The sequence below is a fragment of the Narcine bancroftii genome, chromosome 12 (assembly GCF_036971445.1).
Source record: "Narcine bancroftii isolate sNarBan1 chromosome 12, sNarBan1.hap1, whole genome shotgun sequence".
NCBI classification, from domain to species: domain Eukaryota; kingdom Metazoa; phylum Chordata; class Chondrichthyes; order Torpediniformes; family Narcinidae; genus Narcine; species Narcine bancroftii.
Genome location: NC_091480.1, coordinates 55,857 through 78,622, shown reverse-complemented (window position 1 = coordinate 78,622; position 22,766 = coordinate 55,857). Strand labels below are relative to the sequence as shown.

General features: G+C 44.4%; 1 protein-coding gene across 2 annotated transcripts in view; it reads right to left on the bottom strand.

Annotated features, from left to right (window-relative positions):
* Positions 1 to 19,372: 19,372 nt before the first annotated feature.
* LOC138747528 (soluble guanylate cyclase 88E-like) overlaps positions 19,373 to 22,766 on the bottom strand; it is a 51,668-nt gene continuing 48,274 nt past the window's right edge. For both annotated transcript variants that reach the window (XM_069906816.1, XM_069906817.1), the window contains one exon: positions 19,373 to 19,981. In XM_069906816.1, coding sequence (XP_069762917.1) covers positions 19,841 to 19,981 — 141 coding nt within the window. In that variant the 3' untranslated portion in view covers positions 19,373 to 19,840. The remainder of the gene's footprint in view (positions 19,982 to 22,766) is intronic.

Genomic DNA, 22,766 nt, shown 5'->3' with positions numbered 1-22,766 from the left:
GCATCACTCCAGAGAAAAGCCCAAGGTTTTTCTCTCTGGATATTGCATTTACTTCATTCTGATGGGCTGAATTCCTGCAGCTTCCCAATCAAACATCTGCAATCGCCTTTAAATTGTGCCCCTCTGCACAGATTTGTGCCACCTGCTTTTAAACAGGTTAAATCCTATGGGCATTCTGACAGTGTCCTTCCACTCTCTCTCTCTCTCCCTCTCACTCTACCGGTGGAACTAAATCCTTCTGCTCAAATTGTTGCTTGGTCTGGGCTTCTGTCCTTTTGCCTGGATTCACATCCTCTGCTATTTCAGTCTGAACCTTGCCGTCAGCCCGAGGAATAAAAACGTGGGGATATGGATCGGAATTCTTTCTGGCGAGAGCATCTCAAACACTGCTCTCATCCTCGTGTGTGCACAGCTAGAGACAAGAACAAATCTTGTCCTTAGTCACTGTGAAATCCATCTCCAGGATGTTGGCACTTTATTCCTGTGTATTTTTTCTGAACCTCGCTTAGTGCTAGGTGTTTGAATTAAGATTTTTCCATTAGTTTTTCCTTTTAAATTGAACATTACGATATATGTTAATGAACTTTCCAAATTATTTTACAATGTAAACAATACTTTAAAGAAAAATCTGAAGACTTCACCATCTGAGATGCAGGAACTAATCTGTGGCTTCGGTGGGTCCGCGCCTAGGGGTATTTGGATTATTTTAAACAGGAACGTCTTCCAATGTCTGCAGTGAAACTGGGAGAAAGAGGGTTGGGCTGTCGGTGTCATAGTTAATGACATCTCATTACAGAACTGAAAGCTTTCAGTCTGTGGTGAACTGATATTCTCATCCCACTGACCAGCACCCCTTCCTGCTCATTCCCATCCATGGGGCCGGGACTCCCTCACCCTCACGGGTCCCCCTCACACTCGCAGTTCCCCAATCCCCTCAACCACACGGATCCCCTCAACCACGCGGGTTAACACCCCCACCTTCGGCCTCCCGGGTCCCCGTCCCCCCTCGGCCTCCCGGGTCCCCGACCCCCCCTCGGCCTCCCGGGTCCCCGACCCCCCATCGGCCTCTCGGGTCCCCGACCCCCCCTCGGCCTCCCGGGTCCCCGACCCCCCCCTCGGCCTCCCGGGTCCCCGACCCCCCCTCCGCCTCCCGGGTCCCCGACCCCCCCTCCGCCTCCCGGGTCCCCGACCCCCCCTCCGCCTCCCGGGTCCCCGACCCCCCCTCCGCCTCCCGGGTCCCCGACCCCCCCTCCGCCTCCCGGGTCCCCGACCCCCCCTCCGCCTCCCGGGTCCCCGACCCCCCCTCCGCCTCCCGGGTCCCCGACCCCCCCTCCGCCTCCCGGGTCCCCGACCCCCCCTCCGCCTCCCGGGTCCCCGACCCCCCCTCCGCCTCCCGGGTCCCCGACCCCCCCTCCGCCTCCCGGGTCCCCGACCCCCCCCTCGGCCTCGCGGCCCCCGACCCCCCCTCGGCCCCGCGGGCCCCGACCCTGTCGGACTCTGGCTTTACCTTACTCTTAATTTAGTCTATGTGTAGTCTGAGTCCAGCGTGTTCTTTGAATGAAGTGATAGGAGAAGGTATTCGGTTCAACAGTCAATTTATTACACAGCACAAGAATAAAACTTAACAGAGCTCTGGGTCACTCATTAGTTCATAGGTCACCTGCACAGTGAGCTACTCCCCAAGACTGACCCCTATTGTCCAGTTGGTTCACTTTATATAGGTCAACCTTATCATACAGAACAAAAGTTGGCTTCCTTTACTAGATTTCATTATCATACAGAACAAAAGTTGTCTTCCTTTGCTAGATCTTTTTGCATAAGAATGGCCTGCAAGAAACAAAGGGAATGGAAAACCAGTCTAGGAGGAAGATTAAGGCAGGAGGAGGTGTTAAAGAGAACAGCAGAAATTGGCCGGACAGGAACAGAATGGTGATTAGAAATATCTGGTGATGAATTAATTTCTGATCAACACAACAGGATAGTCTGGCCTGGAGGATTAAGATGGGAGTGCTACACCCCAGATATCTGCAAAACAGGAGATGACTTGTGATAACCCTTATGCAAAAAGATCCAGCAAAGGAAGCCAACTTTTGTTCTGTATGATAAGGTTGATCTATATAAACTGAGCCAACTGGACAATAGGGGTCAGTCTTGGGGAATAGCTCACTGTGCAGGTGACCTATGAACTAATGAGTGACCCAGAGCTCTGTTAAGTTTTATTCTTGTGCTGTGTAATAAATTGACTGTTGAACCGAATACCTTCTCCTATCACTTCATTCAAAGAACACGCTGGACTCAGACTACACATAGACTAAATTAAGAGTAAGGTAAAGCCAGAGTCCGACACAGCTCCTCCCTCTGGAAGGGCTACCAGGGGTTTCTTTTACCTTGGGGTGATCTTGTGTTATCCCCTCTTTTTCAATCTTTCTGGTCCCTTCCTGGCCCCACTCTATATATGTTACCCCGCCCTGCATTGTCTCCTGGATGGGTTAGTTCCTATGCTACTCTATTCCCAGTTCCTATGCTGCTCAGTGCCCTACCTGGGCTAACCGGTTCCCGGGGTTTCGTATGCTAATGCACTTTACTTCCCTGCTGAATTCTCCTGATTGCTCCCTGCTGGTGGATGTTTCTTTCTTTGTCTCGGCTTCGCGGACGAAGATTTATGGAGGGGGTAAAAAGTCCACGTCAGCTGCAGGCTCGTTTGTGGCTGACAAGTCCGATGCGGGACAGGCAGACACGGTTGCAGCGGTTGCAGGGGAAAATTGGTGGGTTGGGGTTGGGTGTTGGGTTTTTCCTCCTTTGCCTTTTGTCAGTGAGGTAAGTGAATGTAAGTTCCTGACATCTACCGGGCTAACTGGCACTTAGTATGCTAATATGTTTAACTGCCTGCCTGTCAGTTAGTTGAATTCCCTTCCCTTGCCCTCTGCTCTTGGATGTTGGTGGGGTCTGTTATGGGACCCTCTTCTTGATCCTATCTGCAGTTCCCTATTGAGTTTGTGCTGTATTTGTTGATTGTTTTTGGTTGGTAGAATTTGGGTGGTTCTTCTGGTCTTGTTTTGGCTTTTTTCCTAAGAGGCTTAGGCACAGCGCAATGAAAAACATGTCACTGCATCAGTTAGGTTGTCAATATGCGGGGAGTGGGATAATCACCCCCCTTGTGTTCACATGTTTCCCCTCTCTAGGGTTCTGTGCCACTCTGCACTGCCACTTTGTGCTGCCCCATGTTTTTATTACACTGTGTCTGTTTCTAGCCTCTGCTGGCCGGTATCTTCCCTGCTGGGTTTCTGTAACATTCCTTAAAGGGTTTTACAACTTGCGTGGTGTTAGGGTTAGAGTTATTGGGAGTGTTTCTTGGTAAGCTTGGGTCTGTGTTAGGGTGTCCCTGTAATTTGTCATAAGGGTGCTTGCCCAGGGAGTCTATTGTGGGGATTGGCATTGTTGTGGGGCTTCTATTTGGGTTGTCTTTAAAAAGGGTTGAGTCTGGGTAAGGGTGTCTTTATTCTTTCTGGTTGTGTCCTAGCTTTGAGAGTCTACATCAGGCAGTGCCTGTTGGAGTTTGCTGTCATGCCTTGAAGGCCCTTGTGGGATTGATTTTGGGTTGTTGGGTGTTTAGGATAAGTTGAAGTATGGGTAAGGTTGCCTCTGTGATTCCTGATTGTGTCCTGGCATGGGGGCAGGGTGGGGTGGGGGGGGGCAGTCTGTCCTTATCAGTGCCTGGCAGAGTTGGCTGAATGGTTTTGGGGCCCATGTGGGATTAATTTTGGGTTGTTTGGGGGTTAGGGTTAGGATTAAGTCTGGGTAAAGGTGCATTTATACTCTCTGGTTGTGTCCCAGCTTAGGGACCCTGCCTGGCAGGTTTAGCTGAATGGAATTAAGGCTCTTATGGAATTAATTTTTGGTTATTTGGCTGGTTAGCATTGGGTTTAATCTGGGTAAATTTGCCCTGTGGCCCATGTGAGATTATATTTGATTATTTGGGGGGTTTAGGATTAGGTTTAAGTCTGGGTAAGGGTGCCTTTATGCTCCTTGGTTGTGTCCTGGCCTAGAGTCAACATCAGACAGTGCCTGTTTGAGTTTGCTGTCAGGCTCTAAGGCTCTTGGGGGATTGATTTTGTGTTGTTGGGTATTTAGGATAAGGTGAGGTCTGGTTCAGATTGCCTCTGTGATTCCTGATTGTGTCCTAGCATGGGGGAGTCAGTCGTGATCAGTGCCTGCCAAAGTTAGCTGAATGGACTTCAGGCCCATGTGGGATATGGTAACGGGGGGGGGGGGGGGGGGAGGGAAACCTAGAGGGGGAGGGAAACGGAAGGGGGGAGGGACACGGTGGGGGGGGGGTGGGGAGGGACCACACTTGTGGCATTGCATTCAGTTCTGGTTACCTCATTGCAGGAAGGATGTTGATGGTGTGGAGAGTGTGCAGAGGAGATTTACTAGGATATTGACTGGGTTTGAGAAGATGTCATTTGAAGCGAGCTTGGCAGAGTGAGGCTTTTCCTTTTACAGGGATGAAGGATGAGAGGTGACTGAATCGAGGTCTTTAAGATTATGAGGAACTTGGAAAGGGTGGCGAGCCAACATCTCTTCCCCAGAGCAACAATTGCAAATACTAGAGGACATTTGTTTGAGGTGAATGAAGAAAAGTTTTGGGGAAACTTTTTGGTAAGAGGCAAGGTTTTACACAGTCGTGGGTGCCTGGAATGTGTTGCTGGGGTGCTGGTGGAGGCAGGAACAATCGGGTCTTTTGAAAGGCTCTTCAATTTCTGTTCATTACACAGAGCAAGGGTTGCAGGATTGAACCTTGAGGCATTTCCCCATCCTCCAGTCTGAAACATGACCACCACTTTCTGATTCATCTGCTTAGAATGAGGTGCATCTGGCCAAGGATATCTGGCCTAATGTCTTCATCCACATCTCTATTCTTAGCCTTGCCCCTTCCCCCCCACCCCCTCAAGGATTCCCCTTGTCCTTACCTCCCACCCCCTATATTTTCTGCTACTCCTGCCACCTACAATGGGATCCAACCACCACACACATCCTCCACTTTCCTCTCCCTTTCTCTTGTGATTGCTTCATCGGTGACTCTCTCATCCTTTCCCATCAACTGTTTCCTTGGAACCTGACCCTGATGAACCTGCAGGGGCCTCCATTGGATCTGGTGTTCCTGACATAGCCTCCTCTAGGCTGGGGAGATCATTTTGGACATTCTTGGTCAGGATCTCATTCTAGGGAGAGGAGATGTTCTTGGACAGGATCTCATTCTATGGAGGGGAGATGTTCTTGGACAGGATCTCATTCTTTGGAGGGGAGACGTTCTTGGACAGGATCTCACTCTATGGAGGGGAGATGTTCTTGGACAGGATCTCATTCCATGGAGGGGAGACGCTCTTGGACAGGATCTCATTCCATGGAGGGGAGATGTTCTTGGACAGGATCTCATTCCATGGAGGGGAGATGCTCTTGGACAGGATCTCATTCCATGGAGGGCTGACGTTCTTGGACAGCCCTTCGTGACATCAAATGACATTTAACTATAACCTCCACCAGAAAAACAAGTCCCTGGCACTTATTTTGGGGCATAAAGACACCACCAAACTTCCAAATGACCCAAAACACTACTAAAATTGGAATAAATATTATTGTATTGGAATAAATTGTATTTTACAAATATTTAAGATTGAAAAAAATTATTGACTTAATTTCAATGAATCAGTTGGAATGAATCGGGAGGAGAGAAATTGGAACCATACCGCCATCTGGTGTCAGAATGAGCAAATTGCACTATTGAGCGCTTTACTGAGAGGTGCCGAATCAGAGGGGTAGAAACAGACGGGAAGAAAGGAAGGGGTCAAAAGAGAGAGGCATATACATAGCATGGAAGCAGGGCTGTGGAAACCAAATTGGAACCAGGGGCTGCACACAGAAGAGTTCAAACAGAGGTGAAAAAAAGAAGGGAGGGTATCATTTACATGAGTCACATGCAACTTGTGAACCAATCAGGTGGTGCATATCATTAACCAATTTCCCAGGCAATCTATGAACCAATAGAGTTGGGCAAATCATTAACCAACGTTCCAAACATCTCATGAACCAATGGCTTGACTTCGCAGACGAAGATTTATGGAGGGGTAAATGTCCACGTCAGCTGCAGGCTCGTTTGTGGCTGACAAGTCCAATGCGGGACAGGCAGACACGGTTGCAGCGGTTGCAGGGGAAAATTGGTGGGTTGGGGTTGGGTGTTGGGTTTTTCCTCCTTTGCCTTTTGTCAGTGAGGTGGGCTCTGCGGTCTTCTTCAAAGGAGGTTGCTGCCCGCAGAACTGTGAGGCGCCAAGATGCACGGTTTGAGGCGATATCAGCCCACTGGCGGTGGTCAATGTGACAGGCACCAAGAGATTTCTTTAGGCAGTCCTTGTACCTCTCTTTGGTGCACCTCTGTCATGGTGGCCAGTGGAGAGCTCGCCATATAACATGATCTTGGGAAGGTGATGGTCCTCCATTCTGGAGACGTGACCTACCCAGCGCAGTTGGATCTTCAGCAGCGTGGATTCGATGCTGTCGGCCTCTGCCATCTCGAGTACTGCGATGTTAGGGATGAAGTCATTCCAATGAATGTTGAGAATGGAGCAGAGACAACGCTGGTGGAAGTGTTCTAGGAGCCAGAGGTGATGCCAGTAGAGGACCCATGATTCGGAGCCGAACAGGAGTGTGGATATGACAACGGCTCTGTATACGCTAATCTTTGTGAGGTTTTTCAGTTGGTTGTTTTTCCAAACTCTTTCGTGTAGTCTTCCAAAGGCGGTATTTGCCTTGTGGAGTCTGTTGTCTATCTCGTTGTCGATCCTTGCATCCGATGAAATGGTGCAGCCGAGATAGGTAAACTGGTTGACCGTTTTGAGTTTTGTGTGCCCGATGGAGATGTGGGGGGGATGGTAGTCATGGTGGGGAGCTGGCTGATGGAGGACCTCAGTTTTCTTCAGGCTGACTTCCAGGCCAAACATTTTGGCAGTTTCTGCAAAACAGGACGTCAAGCGCTGAAGAGCTGGCTCTGAATGGGCAACTAAAGCGGCATCGTCTGCAAAGAGTAGTTCACGGACAAGTTGCTCTTGTGTCTTGGTGTGAGCTTGCAGGCGCCTCAGATTGAAGAGACTGCCATCCGTGTGGTACCAGATGTAAACAGCGTCTTCATTGTTGAGGTCTTTCATGGCTTGGTTCAGCATCATGCTGAAGAAGATTGAAAAGAGGGTTGGTGCGAGAACGCAGCCTTGCTTCACGCCATTGTTAATGGAGAAGGGTTCAGAGAGCTTATTGCTGTATCTGACCCGAACTTGTTGGTTTTCATGCAGTTGGATAACCATGTTGAGGAACTTTGGGGGGCATCCGAGGCACTCTAGTATTTGCCAAAGCCCTTTCCTGCTCACGGTGTCGAAGGCTTTGGTGAGATCAACAAAGGTGATGTAGAGTCCTTTGTTTTGTTCTCTGCACTTTTCTTGGAGCTGTCTGAGGGCAAAGACCATGTCAGTAGTTCCTCTGTTTGCGCGAAAGCCGCACTGTGATTCTGGGAGAACATTCTCGGCGACACTAGGTATTATTCTATTTAGGAGAATCCTAGCGAAGATTTTGCCTGCAATGGAGAGCAGCGTGATTCCCCTGTAGTTTGAGCAGTCTGATTTCTCGCCTTTGTTTTTGTACAGGGTGATGATGATGGCATCACGAAGGTCCTGAGGCAGCTTTCCTTGGTCCCATCAGAGCTTGAAAAACTCATGCAGTTTGGCATGCAGAGTTTTGCCGGCAGCTTTCCAGACCTCTGGGGGGGGGGATTCCATCCATACCTGCTGCTTTGCCACTTTTCAGTTTTACTAAGCAACCCATGAACCAATCGGGTGGGGCATATCATTAATCAGTGTCACATGCTACTCACAAACCAATCGGGTGGCTCATATCATTAACCTGCGTTACATGCAACTTATGCACCAATCGGGTGGGGAATATCATTAACCAGCGCCCCAGGCAGCGCATTAAACCAATCGGGTGGGGCAATACATTAAACAGACTCCCAGGCAACTCACCAACCAATCGAGTGCGGCATATCATAAACTATCGTCTCGGGCAACTCATGGACCAATCGGATGGGGGATATCATAAACCAGATTACCTGGCAACGCCGCCACCTGTTGTCGGACTGATCCATCGGCAAGAGCCCATGTGTTTGGTGCAACACCTGAGGGGGACGTGCTGGAGGACTCAGCCAGTGTCGCAGCCTCCACAGGAGGTCCATGTCCAACCCGAGGGAATTGCGACTGTCTGGAGCACCGTGCACCCACAGTCCACCTGACACACAAATACCACCTGCATTGGCAGGGACCGTGGGAAGGAGACTCTTCGTTGTGAATGATTAAATCCCAGGTGTGTCATGAGATTTGGAAGGAACCACTGGAAATCAGCATCCTCCGTCGGGCGCCACCTCGCACCGGACATGAATTCATTCTCTATTTTGAGGGTGTGGTCCCTGCCCCGTCCAATGGAGGACAACGTAAAGGGCAGGATCGGCCAACAGGGAAGGAACAGAGTGTTTGTGAGTCCATTGACTGGAAGCTGTGCGCGGCCATCATTCTTGCGCACATGCGCCCTCTTGCATTCGGGTATGCGCATTGGAGGCGAGAACCAGGCCCGGCGCGCATGTGCGGGGTGGGGGCGTTTAGCGCAGGCACGGGCTTGTGGCGCCAATGACGACGTCGTGGAGTGGAGTGTGGCGGCTGGTGAAGGAGGGTGAGTTGCTGGGTCTGTCAGGGGTTTAAATTAGTTAATTATCCTTTCTCCTTCAGCATCTCCAAACTTTACCAAACACTTCAGCGAAGGAAGAGCCTTTTCTCGGATTTATAGGAGAATTAAACTGTACCTGGGGGGTAACCTGCTGGAGAAGGGTCAGGAAATGGGCCCAAATCATCTCCAGTGTTGGAGGCGGGTCAGGGAATGGGAATGGGCCCAAATCATCTCCAGTGTTGAAGAAGGGGCAGGGTCTGGGCCACAATCATCCTGAGTGGAGAAGGACCAAGGTCAAGGAATGGGCCCAACTCATCTCCAGTGCTGGAGAAGGGTCAGGGGTCAGGGGAGGAAACAGAAGGGTGGAAATAAAGGGTAGAAGCAGAGGGGTGCAAAACAGAGAATAGAGAACAGAAGGGTGAAACGGGGGTGTAAAGAGATTTGAGGAAATGGAGGGGTGGAATTCTCATGCACCAGTCAGCCCCAGTGGCACTGTTACTCCAACCCACTGTACATACACCAACCGGCCCTAGTGATGCTGGGCTCCCTGATTCCAACCCATTTTACATACAGCAGCCAGTCCTAGTGACACTGGGCTCCCTTACTCCATCCCATTGTACATACATCAGCCGGCCCTAGTGACGCTGGGCCCCGTTACTCCGAGCCCCGTTACTCCAACCCATTATACATACCACAGCTGGCCCTAGTGATGCTGGGCTCCCTTACTCCAAACCATTGTACATACATCAGCTGGCCCTAGTGATGCTGGGCTCCCTGACTCCAACCCATTTTACATACAGCAGCCAGTCCTAGTGACACCGGGCTCCCTTACTCCATCCCATTGTACATACATCAGCCGGCCCTAGTGACAATGAGCCCCGTTACTCCAACCCATTATACATACCACAGTTGGCCCTAGTGATGCTGGGACCCGTTACTCCAACCCATTGTACATATATCAGCCGGCCCTAGTGACGCTGAGCCCCGTTACTCCGGGCCCTTTTACTCCAACCCATTATACATACCACAGCTGGCCCTAGCATGTGCACACAATAAGAAACATGGCTGCACCTGGCCTAAGGAACCCAGATTTAACAGGGTATGTAGTTTTCAAGCACCAAATTGTGCTACCTGGATTCCCTAATGCCCTCCACTAAGACACTCTGGTGCCAATGCTGCTTTCATCTCAGCCAGGGCCAACCTCAGGAAGTGAATCTCTCAGGCTAATCAAACGAACAAACAATGGGTCAAGGACCTTTTCAACTCCTTGGACCCCTGTCACATGGGACATGGCATACAGATCATTACAAACTATAAACCACCTAGTACTGCTTCCCCTTCCAGCTGTGCCTCCCTCTCTGAGGAGCTTAATTATTTCTACACTCATTTAAGTGGGGGAACATGGAGGTGACCATCAAAGTGGATCTTCCACCTGGTAAACGGCTTCTCTCACTTTCCACCTCTAATGTTTGCACCATCCTGTTACGGGTGAATGTTCGAAGGCAGCTGGTCCAGATGGTATACATGGCCATGTACTTAGAGTACATGCAGGTCAGTTGGCCGGAGTTTTCCCAGATATTTTCAATCGATCCTTGGCCCAGGCAGTTGCCACCATCGTGCCAGTGCTGAAGTGTCTCACTGCTGTGAGTCTTAATGATCTCTATCCAATTTGAAAGCCACTGTTTTAATTGTCCCTCATTGACTCATTATGTGCAGGGTTTCAGAACTCGAAAGGAAATGGGCCAATGACCATTTTTCTCAAGCAAAATGTTTCAATAACAATTGGGTCTTGATCGTGATTCTCAACCTTCCCTTCCCACCTTAAACAATCCCAGACTAATCACAATGCACCAATGACCTAGGGATTACTTAACGTGGGATGTGATTTTACGGGATCACTGATTTAAACAGATATGGGGCTAGTGTGGGGGGTACATTTTTGGTTGGCATGGGCAGGTTGGGCCTGTCTTCACCCTGTGTTACTCTGTGACTCTATGACCCTCATTCCCTGTCACCCTGCTCCATATCCTCACACTCCCAGCCATTGTTCCCCACCCCTGTGCCCCGACCCCTTCATACTCAATACCCAGCCCAATGTGGCTAAGCACCTCAACACCCTGTTTACCACCCGTTCCACTTGTGTGGCCACATTCACTGAGCTATAACTCGGATGCCCAGATCCTTCCGCACATCACTGCAGCCAGTTACATAATGGAGTCTGGCTGTAGTGATGAGGATTCTTGGAACAAAGGACCTGGGTGTATCTGACCTAAACCTTTACTGGGCCTTGTATGAGGTGTTCAATCGATTTTGGGATGAAGCTGACCATGAAATTGTTGATGAAGGTCAATCAGCTCTGCCTCAACCACTTCTTCCCAGCAGTGAAGCCTACAGTGAACAGCTGATGGGATGAGGGTGGGCCTGATGTGAACTACTGATGATGGGTCCTCCTTTTTGTTGCGTTCAGTGGCCTTGCAGATGCTTGCTATGACCATCACTGCTGGACATCGCTTCTTGCCAGGGTGATGTGCTATCAATAACTCAATACTTGGGCATCAGACTTGATGTTTACAATAAACTTGAAGATCATCCTGTGCCGTGACCTAGGCTTTCTGGGGAGGGGTTATGGTGTTGGAACCTTTATACAGGGTCAAGAGGGAGGAGCCACAGGTCCAGTCACAGGACAGGGCAGAGCCAGATTAATGAACAGTAGTTCACCACACAGGGGTCAGGTGAGTTATAGGTCCTCAGGTGAACCGGTCCTAGGTATGGTGCCAAAAGTGATGGGGAAGATCTTGGAGATAGGGCGAGGAATTTTTGCTTCTGTACTTACTCAGGAGATAAACGTCGTCTATGTAAGTGAGGCAAAAATGCAGTGAAGTCAGATTAAAGAGGAGGCAGTGATTGTTGTCCTGAGGGAAATAAGGTGGATAAATCCCCAGGACCTAACAAGATATTCCCTCAGTCCTTGAGGGAGGCCAATATAGAAATTGCAAAGTCCCTGGCAGAAATATTTAAAATGTTCTTAGCCACAGGTGAGATTGGAGGATCACTAATGTTATTCTGTTGTTTAAAAAGCTTCTATAATTAATGATTAATTCAGGAAATCAAAGGCCAATGAGCCTGACATCAGTAGTGAATAAGTTATTTGGAGGTGTTCTAAAAAATTGGATATTAAAGTAGACAAGGACTGATTGGAGACAGTCAACATGGATTTGTGTGTGGTAGGTTGTGTTTAACCAATCTTATGGAGATTTTCGAGGAGGTTACCAGGAATGTTGATGAAGTAAAGGCTGTGAATTATCTACATGGACTTTAGTAAGGCCTTTGACAAGGTCCCACATGGGAGGCAGTCAGGAAGGTTCAATATGCTCAGTATTCATGGTGAAGTAGTGAACTAGATTTGACATTGGCTGTTGTTTTCCATCTATATCAATGATCTGGATCATAATGTGATAAATTGGATCAGCAAGTTTGCAGATGACACTAAGATTGAGGGTGTTGTGGACAGTGAATAAGATTTTCAAAGCTTGCAGAGGGATCTGAACCAGCTAGCAAAATGGCAGATGGAATTTAATGCAGACAAGTGTGAGGTAGGACATACCCAATAAATGGTAGGGCACTGATGAGTGCGGTAGAGCAGAAGGATCAGGGAATACAGACACATTGTTCCCTGAAAGTGGACAGGATCATAAAGAGAACTTTTGGCATATCAGCTTTCATAAATCAAAACATTGAGAATAGGATTTGGAATGTTATGTTAAAGTTGTACATAACATTGATGAGGCCAGATTTGGAGTGTTATGTACAGGTTTGGTCTCCTAACTACAGAAAAGATATCAATAAGATAGAAAGAGTGCAGAAAAGATTTACTAGGATGTTGCTTGGACTTCAGGAACTGAGTTACAGGGAAACGTTAAACTGGTTAAGACTTTATTCACTGGAGCGCAGAAGAATGAGGGGAGAATTGATCGAGGTATTTACAATTACGAGGGGGATAGACAGAGTAAATGAAGGTCAGTTTTTTCCACTGAGGGTGGGTGAGATACAAATCAGAGTTCATGGGTTAAGGGTGAAATGTGAGATGTTGAAGGGGAGGATTTGGGACAACTTTTTCCACACAGAATGGTGAGGATGTGGAACAAGATGACAGCTGAAGTGATGAATGTGGGCACAATTTTGGAAGGGTATGGTTAGGGTGCAAGTCATAGGGAAGAGGCAGAATAAGAGTTTAGCACCAACTGGAAGGGCTGAAGATGCTTAGAATAAATGATGGGTGTGGTGACTGGGTGTTGCCAACCCTTTGATGAAGAGCTATACAGATAGAGCTGTGGGGTGGTGAAGACAGTGAAGAAATACCCTCTCAAATCCATTGTTTTTGCACATTTCCCTGGTGAGAACTTAGGCTTTTTTTTTTTTTTTTTTTTTTTTTTTATTTTAAATTTTTTATTTTTCACACCATAAATCACAATAGCCATGATATACACTTTTTCTTTTCCACACATTTACAGTGTCTTTTTCTCCCTCCCCCCTCCCTCCTCCCAAGCCACCCCCCCATCCCTCCCCCCTCTCATCCATTTTAGTTATACAATCTAGGTTGCATTAATTCAGTTAGACAATGTTGTCATTCAACAAAAATACACCAGAAATTCTACTGAGTCCATTTTTTTCTTCTCTTCTCCTTCCATCAACTTAGGTAATGTTTGTTCCCGGTAGGTTTTCGCTATTGTATTTAATGTAAGGCTCCCATACTTGTTCGAATATTTCAATATTATTTCTTAAACTATATGTTATTTTTTCTAATGGAATACATTTATTCATTTCTATATACCATTGTTGTATTTTCAAATTATCTTCCAATTTCCAGGTTGACATAATACATTTTTTTGCTACAGCTAGGGCTATCTTAACAAATCTTTTTTGTGCATCCTCCAAGTCAATTCCAAATTCTTTATTTTTTATGTTACTTAGGAGAAAGATCTCTGGATTCTTTGGTATATTGTTTTCTGTTATTTTATTTAATATCTGATTGAGATCATCCCAAAATTTTTCTACTCTCTCACATGTCCAGATTGCATGAATTGTTGTTCCCCTTTCTTTTTTACATTGAAAACATCTATCAGATACTGTTGGGTCCCATTTATTTAACTTTTGCGGTGTAATGTATAGTCTGTGTAACCAATTATATTGTATCATACGCAGCCTCGTATTTATTGTATTTCTCATCGTTCCAGAGCATAACTTCTCCCATGTTTCCTTTTTTATCTTTATATTTAAATCTTGTTCCCATTTTTGTTTAGTTTTACCATTTGTTTCCTCATTTTCCTTTTCTTGCAGTTTAATATACATATTTTTTATAAATCTTTTGATTAACATTGTATCTGTAATCACATATTCAAGGTTACTTCCCTCTGGTAAACTCAAGTTGCTTCCTAATTTATCTTTCAAGTAGGATCTCAGTTGGTAATATGCCAGCGCTGTATCTCCCGTTATATTGTACTTATCTCTCATTTGTTCAAAGGATAAGAATCTACTTCCTGAAAAACAATTTTCTATTCTTTTAATCCCTTTTTTTTCCCATTTTCTAAAGGCAAGGTTGTCTATTGTAAAAGGGAGTAGCTTATTTTGCGTCAATATTAGTTTTGGTATTTGGTAATTTATTTTATTTCTTTCTACATGTATCTTCTTCCATATATTGAGGAGATGGTGTAATACTGGAGAAGTTCTATGTTGTACCAATTTTTCGTCCCATTTATATAATATGTGTTCAGGTATCTTTTCCCCTATTTTATCTAATTCTAGTCTCGTCCAGTCTGGTTTTTCCCTTGTTTGATAAAAATCTGATAGGTACCTTAATTGTGCGGCTCTATAATAATTTTTGAAGTTTGGCAATTGTAAGCCTCCTTGTTTATACCATTCTGTTAATTTGTCTAGTGCTATCCTCGGTTTCCCCCCTCTCCATAAAAATCTCCTTATTATTTTCTTTAACTCTTTGAAGAATTTTTCTGTCAGTTGTATTGGCAATGCCTGAAATAAGTATAGTATCCTTGGAAAAATGTTCATTTTAATACAGTTTATCCTTCCTATCAGTGTTAGTGGTAGCTCTTTCCAATGCTCTAAATCGTCCTGTAGTTTTTTCATTAGTGGATTGTAATTGAGTTTATATAATTGGCCTAGATTTTTGTTTATTTGCACACCTAGGTATCTTATTGCCTGCGTTTGCCATCTGAATGGGGATTCCTCCTTAAATTTTGAGAAATCCGCGTTATTCATAGGCATTGCTTCACTTTTATTTACGTTTATCTTGTATCCCGACACTTCTCCATATTCCTTCAATTTCTTATATAGTTCTTTTATTGATAGTTCTGGTTCTGTTAAGTACACTATCACATCATCCGCAAACAGACTGATTTTATATTCCGTCTTTTATTTTTATTCCTTTTATATTATTATCTCTTCTTATCGATTCTGCTAGTGGTTCTATAGCTAGCGCAAACAATAATGGTGATAGTGGGCATCCCTGCCGCGTTGACCTGCTTAAGTTAAATTGCTTTGATACATGTCCATTTACTGTCACTTTCGCTAACGGTCCCTTATATAATGCTTTAATCCAATTAATATACTTCTCCGGTAAACTGAATTTTTGCAATACTTTGAACAAGTAATTCCATTCTACTCTGTCGAAGGCCTTCTCTGCGTCTAAAGCAACTGCTACTGCCGGTGCTTTATTTCCTTCTACTGCATGAATTAAGTTAATAAATTTACAAATATTGTCTGTTGTGCGTCTTTTTTTGATAAATCCAGTTTGGTCTAAATTTACCATTTTCGGTACCTGTTCTGCTAATCTGTTCGCTAATAGTTTAGCTATTATCTTATAATCTGTGTTTAGCAAAGATATTGGTCTATATGACGCTGGTGAGAGTGGATCTTTCCCTTGTTTTAGTATCACTGTAATTATTGCTGTTTTACATGAATCTGGTAAGTTTTGTGTCTCATCAATCTGGTTGATTACATCCAGGAGGGGCGGTATTATTAGGTCTTTAAATGTTTTGTAGAATTCTATTGGGAGTCCATCCTCTCCTGGTGTCTTATTATTTGGTAAATTTTTTATTATCTCTTGTATTTCTACTGTTCCAAATGGTTCTGTTAATTTATTTTGTTCCTCTATTTGTAGTTTTGGTAGTTCAATTTTAGTCAAAAATTCATCTATTTTCCCTTCTTTCCCTTCGTTTTCGGTTCGGTATAATTGTTCATAGAATTCTCTGAAGTTTTCCTTAATTTCTTTTGGATTATATGTAATTTGTTTGTCTTTTTTCCTTGTTGCCAATACCGTTTTCTTAGTTTGCTCTGTCTTAAGCTGCCATGCTAGGATTTTGTGTGTTTTTTCCCCTAGTTCATAATATTTCTGTTTTGTCTTCATTATATTCTTCTCCACCTTATATGTTTGTAATGTTTCATATTTTATTTTTTTATCCGCCAATTCTCTTCTTTTGGTTGTATCTTCCTTTATTGCTAATTTTTTTTCTATGTTTATTATTTCCCTTTCCAACTGCTCTGTTTCCTGATTATAGTCCTTCTTCATCTTGGTTGCATAACTTATTATTTGCCCTCTAATGAATGCTTTCATTGCGTCCCATAGTATAAACTTATCTTCCACTGATTCCGTATTTACTTCAAAGTACATTTTTAATTGTTTTTCAATAAATTCTCTAAAATCCTGTCTTTTAAGTAGCATGGGGTTTAATCTCCATCTATACATTCTTGGAGGGATGTCTTCTAGCTCTATTGCCAATAACAGGGGTGAGTGGTCCGATAATAGTCTAGCTTTATATTCCGTTTTCCTAACTCTCCCTTGTATGTGGGCTGATAACAGGAATAGGTCTATCCTTGAGTATGTTTTATGTCTAGTCGAGTAGTATGAGTATTCCTTTTCTTTTGGGTTTTGTTTCCTCCATATGTCCACAAGTTTCATTTCTTGCATTGATTTAATTATAAATTTGGTTACTTTGTTCTTCCTGTTAATTTTTTTCCCCGTTTTATCCATATTTGGATCCAAATTCAGATTGAAATCCCCTCCTATTAGTATGTTCCCTTGCGTATTAGCTACCTTCAAAAAGATATCTTGCATAAACTTTTGATCTTCTTCGTTAGGTGAATATATATTAAGTAGATTCCAAAGCTCTGAATATATCTGACATTTTATCATAACATATCTCCCTGCTGGATCTATTATTTCCTCTTCTATTTTAAATGGCACATTTTTGCTAATTAATATAGCCACTCCTCTTGCTTTTGAATTATACGATGCTGCTGTTACATGTCCTACCCAATCTCTCTTTAATTTCTTGTGCTCCAATTCAGTTAAATGTGTTTCTTGGACAAATGCTATATCTATTTTTTCCTTTTTCAGTAAATTTAGTAGTTTCTTCCTTTTAATTTGGTTATGTATTCCATTAATATTTAGAGTCATATAGTTCAGCGTAGCCATTTTATATTTTGTTTATCTTCTCTTTCCGTTTTTCCATCATTACCTTTCCTCCTTTTCCATTTCTGTTTTCTTATTTTCAACTCTTTACCAGACAACATTCCTACAACATCCAACATTTTCCTTATTCTCCTATTTCTATCTTCTTTATCCCCAATCTCCCCTTCCCCTCCTGAGTTGCCCTTTATCCCTTGTCGGACAACCACATCTCCCCTCTCCATTTGGATTTGCGAATCCACTCGCAAGCGTCAACTGATTTTGCAGTGACCGCTCTTTTCCCCCCACCCAGCCCCCCCCAGAAAAGATTTCGTTTTTTATATGTCACAAAGGTCACTCTTTTAGTTCCCTCCTTATTCTCTCTATTCCATTACCTTCCCTTATTAATTCTTGTCTATACTTTCTATGTTTTCCTCTAATTACAGATACTTTCACATATGCCCGTTGTCTCTATTCACTCTTATACCTCTTTACCCGCATACATATCAATCGTGGTCATTTTTATCCTCCTTACCCGTCTTCATCCCTCAGTCTATTTTTGTCTTTACCCACATACATATCAATCGTGATAATTTTTGCTCTCATTACCCGTCTTCATCCCTCAGTCTATTTTTGTAATTGTTCTGCAAATTTTCGTGCTTCTTCTGGATCCGAGAATAGTCTGTTTTGTTGTCCTGGAATAAATATTTTCAATACCGCAGGATGCTTCAGTGTAAATTTATATCCTTTCTTCCATAAAATCGCTTTTGCTGCATTGAACTCTTTTCTCTTCTTTAGGAGTTCAAAGCTTATATCTGGATAAATGAAGATTTTTTGCCCTTTATACTCCAGTGGTTTGTTGCCCTCTCTTACTTTTTCCATTGTCTTCTCCAGCACCTTTTCTCTTGTAGTATATCTTAGGAATTTTACTACAATAGATCTTGGTTTTTGTTGTGGTTGTGGTTTAGGGGCCAATGCTCTATGTGCCCTTTCTATTTCCATTTCTTGCTGTAGTTCTGGACATCCTAGGGCCTTAGGGATCCATTCTTTTATAAACTCCCTCATATTCTTGCCTTCTACATCTTCCTTAAGGCCCACTATCTTTATGTTATTTCTTCTGTTATAATTTTCCATTATATCTATTTTTTGGGCTAGTAATTCTTGTGTCTCTTTAGTTTTTTTATTAGATTCCTCCAATTTCTTTTTTAAGTCTTCTACCTCCATTTCTGCTGCTATTGCCCGTTCTTCCATCTTGTCCATTTTTTTCCCCATTTCTGTTAAGGTCATATCCATTTTATTTATTTTCTTTTCTGTGTTGTTTATTCTTCTTCTTAAATCATTGAATTCCTGTGTTTGCCATTCTTTAAATGACTCCATGTATCCTCTAACAAGAGCAAGTACCTCCTTTACCTTGCCTATCTTTTCTTCTTCTATTTCCCTGTACTCTTCCTCTTCCTCTTCTTCTTCCTCTAGGTTGACCATCTGTTGTTTCTTTGCTGCCCTTTCCTCCTCTTCTTTCTTGTTTCCATTGTCTTCTGTGGTGTCTTCTTGCTGCAGGTGTTCTGCAGCTGTCGTTGCCGGCTGTGGATATCGACTCCCCAGCTGGTCCCCCCTCCCGTCGGTGTGTTTTTTTGTATGCGCATCGCGCATGCGCGAGGAGTCGCGCATGCGCGGTTGCGCACTTTTACTCGGCTCTGTGAGCCATTGTTGTAGTTCTCTTTCTACCGACCTGAGGTAGTGGGGTCTTCTCTCCGCAGCGGGCCTCTTCGGACAGGTAAGGCCTTCACCTTTTTCCTCCGTTGTCTTCTCTTCCTCTCTTCTTTCCGTTGATTTTGATTTTTCTCCTTTTGTCTCCATCTTCTTTCCACCTTTATATTCACTTTTCTTTAACTTGTATTTCTGTGCCTTTGTATTTTCTCTCGTTTTTCCCGACTTTTCTGGAGAGGGCTGGAGTTCACCGTCCGGCCACTACTCCATCACGTGACTCCTCGTGAGAACTTAGGCTTGTGGAAATTTGCTCTCTTAGATGTTCTGTCTGATTTGTGATTCCAGACAGACCATGTCCTTGAGCCTGATCAAATCTAAATCCTGGCCCTCTGCCAATGCACAGATCCCGGAAAAGGGAATCAGTGATGTCTGTGGTTATCTTCATCACCAAGAACCCAAACACTCCAGAACCCATGCTCGATGATGGTAAGGAGGCACATGGGGTCTCATGGAGAACAAAATGGTCTGTGCATCTTCGAACGATCAACAAATGATGGAAGTTGCAACTTTGCTTCAAACACTTTATTATGCAAGCAAAGCACTGCCAGGCCAGAGGGGCTCTCGTGCACGAGGGACAGGCCCTTGCTCAAAGCTCATCTCCACAGGTGTCTGTCGAGCTTCAATCGCACAGGACAAGGTGCTCATGATGACAGGCATATGGAGTAATGCAACACTCGAAACGAGCAGCAGCAAGTCATTGAGTGGCCACAGGGAACATAAAGGCAAATCTCTGGTGTTTGTCAGACTGGTTTATAATGATAGACCACAAAGGAAGGAAAAAATGCCAGGCTAGAATGAGGGAAATGAACCACATCAATGACACAGGAAGCATGTTGCCTGCTGCACTGTGAAGGGTCAAACAAGGCAGCAGAATTGTGTACTGGTGAAGGCAGTACCTTTCTGAGCAGGCGGATCAGGGCTCATTGGACGAGCAAGCTGAAGCTGACCATGCACTGCAGTTGCATCCTCTGGCACTTGCTCCTCCTTGTAATCCACCTGAAGAGCAGAGAAAGATCACATCATCAGTCCCCCCATCACAACCTTCACATCATCTGTTCCCCCTGTTACAACCTTCACAGCATCAGTTCCCCAGTTACAACCTTCACAACATCAGTTCCCCATTTACAACCTTCACAGCACCAGTTCCCCAGTTACAACCTTCACAGCACCAGTTCCCCAGTTACAACCTTCACAGCACCAGTTCCACAGTTACAACCTTCACAGCACCAGTTCCCCAGTTACAACCTTCACAGCACCAGTTCCCCAGTTACAACCTTCACAGCATCAGTTCCCCCAGTTACAACCTTCACAACATCAGTTCCCTAGTTACAACCTTCACAACATCAGTTCCCCAGTTACAACCTTCAGATCATTACCTAAGGATCTGAACACTTTTTATTGCCCTCTTTGAGAAGAACCAAACAGTGCCTACTAGAATCCCTGGAAGGGTTGAGGACCCTGTGATATCTGTCTCTTAGGGCGATGTTAGAACATCAATCAAGCAGGTGAACCCTTGGAAGACGTCAGGTCCTGATGGCATACCTGACAGGTACTGAAAGTCTGTGCCAACCAACAAGCCATAGTATTTACAGAGATTTTCAACCTCTTACTGCTGCAGTCAGAGGTTCCCACCTTCAAAAGGGCATCAATCATCCCAGTGCCCAAGAATAGTGTGAGCTGCATCAATGACTATCGCCCAGTAGCACTAACTTCTACTATGATGAAATGTTTTGAGAGGCTGGTCATGGCCAGAATTAGCACGTACCTAAGCAAAGATCTGAACCCATTGCTATTTTCCTGTCATCATAATCGCTCCACAGCAGATGCAATATCACTGGCTCTCCACTCGGCTCTGATTCACCTCGAAAACAGCAACTCATACACAAGGCTGCTCTTCATTGACTACAGCTTGGCCTTCAACACCATAGTTCCCTCAGTGCTGGTCAAGAAGCTACAAACTCTGGGTCTCTGCACCCCTCTCGGTAACCGGACTCTTGACTTTCTCATCGGAGACCACAGTCAGTACAAATTGAAAACAATGTCCCTTCCTCACTGATCATCAACACAGATGCATCCCAAGGGTACATGCTTAGCCCACTACTCTACCCATTATATACCCACGACTGTGGCCAGGCCCAATTCCAAGGCCATCTACAAGTTTGCTGATGACACCATAGTTGTCGGAAGAATCACAACCAGCAAGGAGGAAGCGTCCAGGAGGGAGACGGATCAGCTCATTGAATGACAACACCTTGTGCTCAGCATCAGCAAAACCAAGGAGGAAGTCAGGGGCTCATCGAGGGCTCAGTCATGGAGAGGGTCAAGAACTTCAAATTCTTGGATGTCAACATCTCAGAGGATCTGTCCTGGAGCCTCCATGTTTTTTTAAAAAATTTTTTTATTTTTCACACCATAAATCACATTAACCATGGTACACACTTTTTCCTTTTCACACATATACAGTGCCATTTTCTCCCCCCCCCTCCTCCCATCCCACCCTCCCTACCTCCCCCCTCCCGTCCATTTAAGGTATAAAATCTAGGATACATTAAACCAGTCAGACAATGTTGTCATTCAATAAAAATACACCAGAAATTCTACTGAGTCCATTCTTTTCATTTCCTTTTCCTTCCGTTAACTTAGGTAATGATTGTCCCCGGTAGGTTTTCGCTATTGTATTTAATGTAAGGCTCCCATATTTGTTCGAATATTTCAATATTATTTCTTAAACTATATGTTATTTTTTCTAATGGAATACATTTATTCATTTCTATATACCATTGTTGTATTTTCAAATTATCTTCCAATTTCCAGGTTGACATAATACATTTTTTTGCTACGGCTAGAGCTATCTTAACAAATCTTTTTTGTGCATCCTCCAAATCAATTCCAAATTCTTTGTTTTTTATGTTACTTAGGAGGAAGATCTCTGGATTCTTTGGTATATTGTTTTCTGTTATTTTATTTAATATCTGATTTAGATCTTCCCAAAATTTTTCTACTTTCTCACATGTCCAGATTGCATGAATTGTTGTTCCCATTTCTTTTTTTACATCGAAAACATCTATCAAATACTGTTGGGTCCCATTTATTTAACTTTTGAGGTGTAATGTATAGCCTGTGTATCCAGTTATATTGTATCATACGTAACCTCGTATTTATTGTATTTCTCATCGTTCCGGAGCATAACTTCTCCCATGTTTCCTTTTTTATCTTTATATTTAAATCTTGTTCCCATTTTTGTTTAGTTTTACCATTTGTTTCCTCATTCTCCTTTTCTTGCAGTTTAATATACATATTTGTTATAAATCTTTTGATTATCATTGTGTTTGTAATCACATATTCAAGGCTCAAACTGCTTCCTTCAAGTAGGATCTCAATTGGTAATATGCCAGCGCTGTATCTTGAGTTATCATGGTGGGGAGCTGGCTGATGGAGGACCTCAGTTTTCTTCAGGCTGACTTCCAGGCCAAACATTTTGGCAGTTTCCGCAAAGCAGGACGTCAAGCGCTGAAGAGCTGGCTCTGAATGGGCAAATAAAGCGGCATCGTCTGCAAAGAGTAGTTCACGGACAAGTTTCTCTTGTGTCTTGGTGTGAGCTTGCAAGCGCCTCAGATTGAAGAGACTGCCATCCGTGCGGTACCGGATGTAAACAGCGTCTTCATTGTTGGGGTCTTTCATGGCTTGGTTCAGCATCATGCTGAAGAAGATTGAAAAGAGGGTTGGTGCAAGAACACAGCCTTGCTTCACGCCATTGTTAATGGAGAAGGGTTCAGAGGGC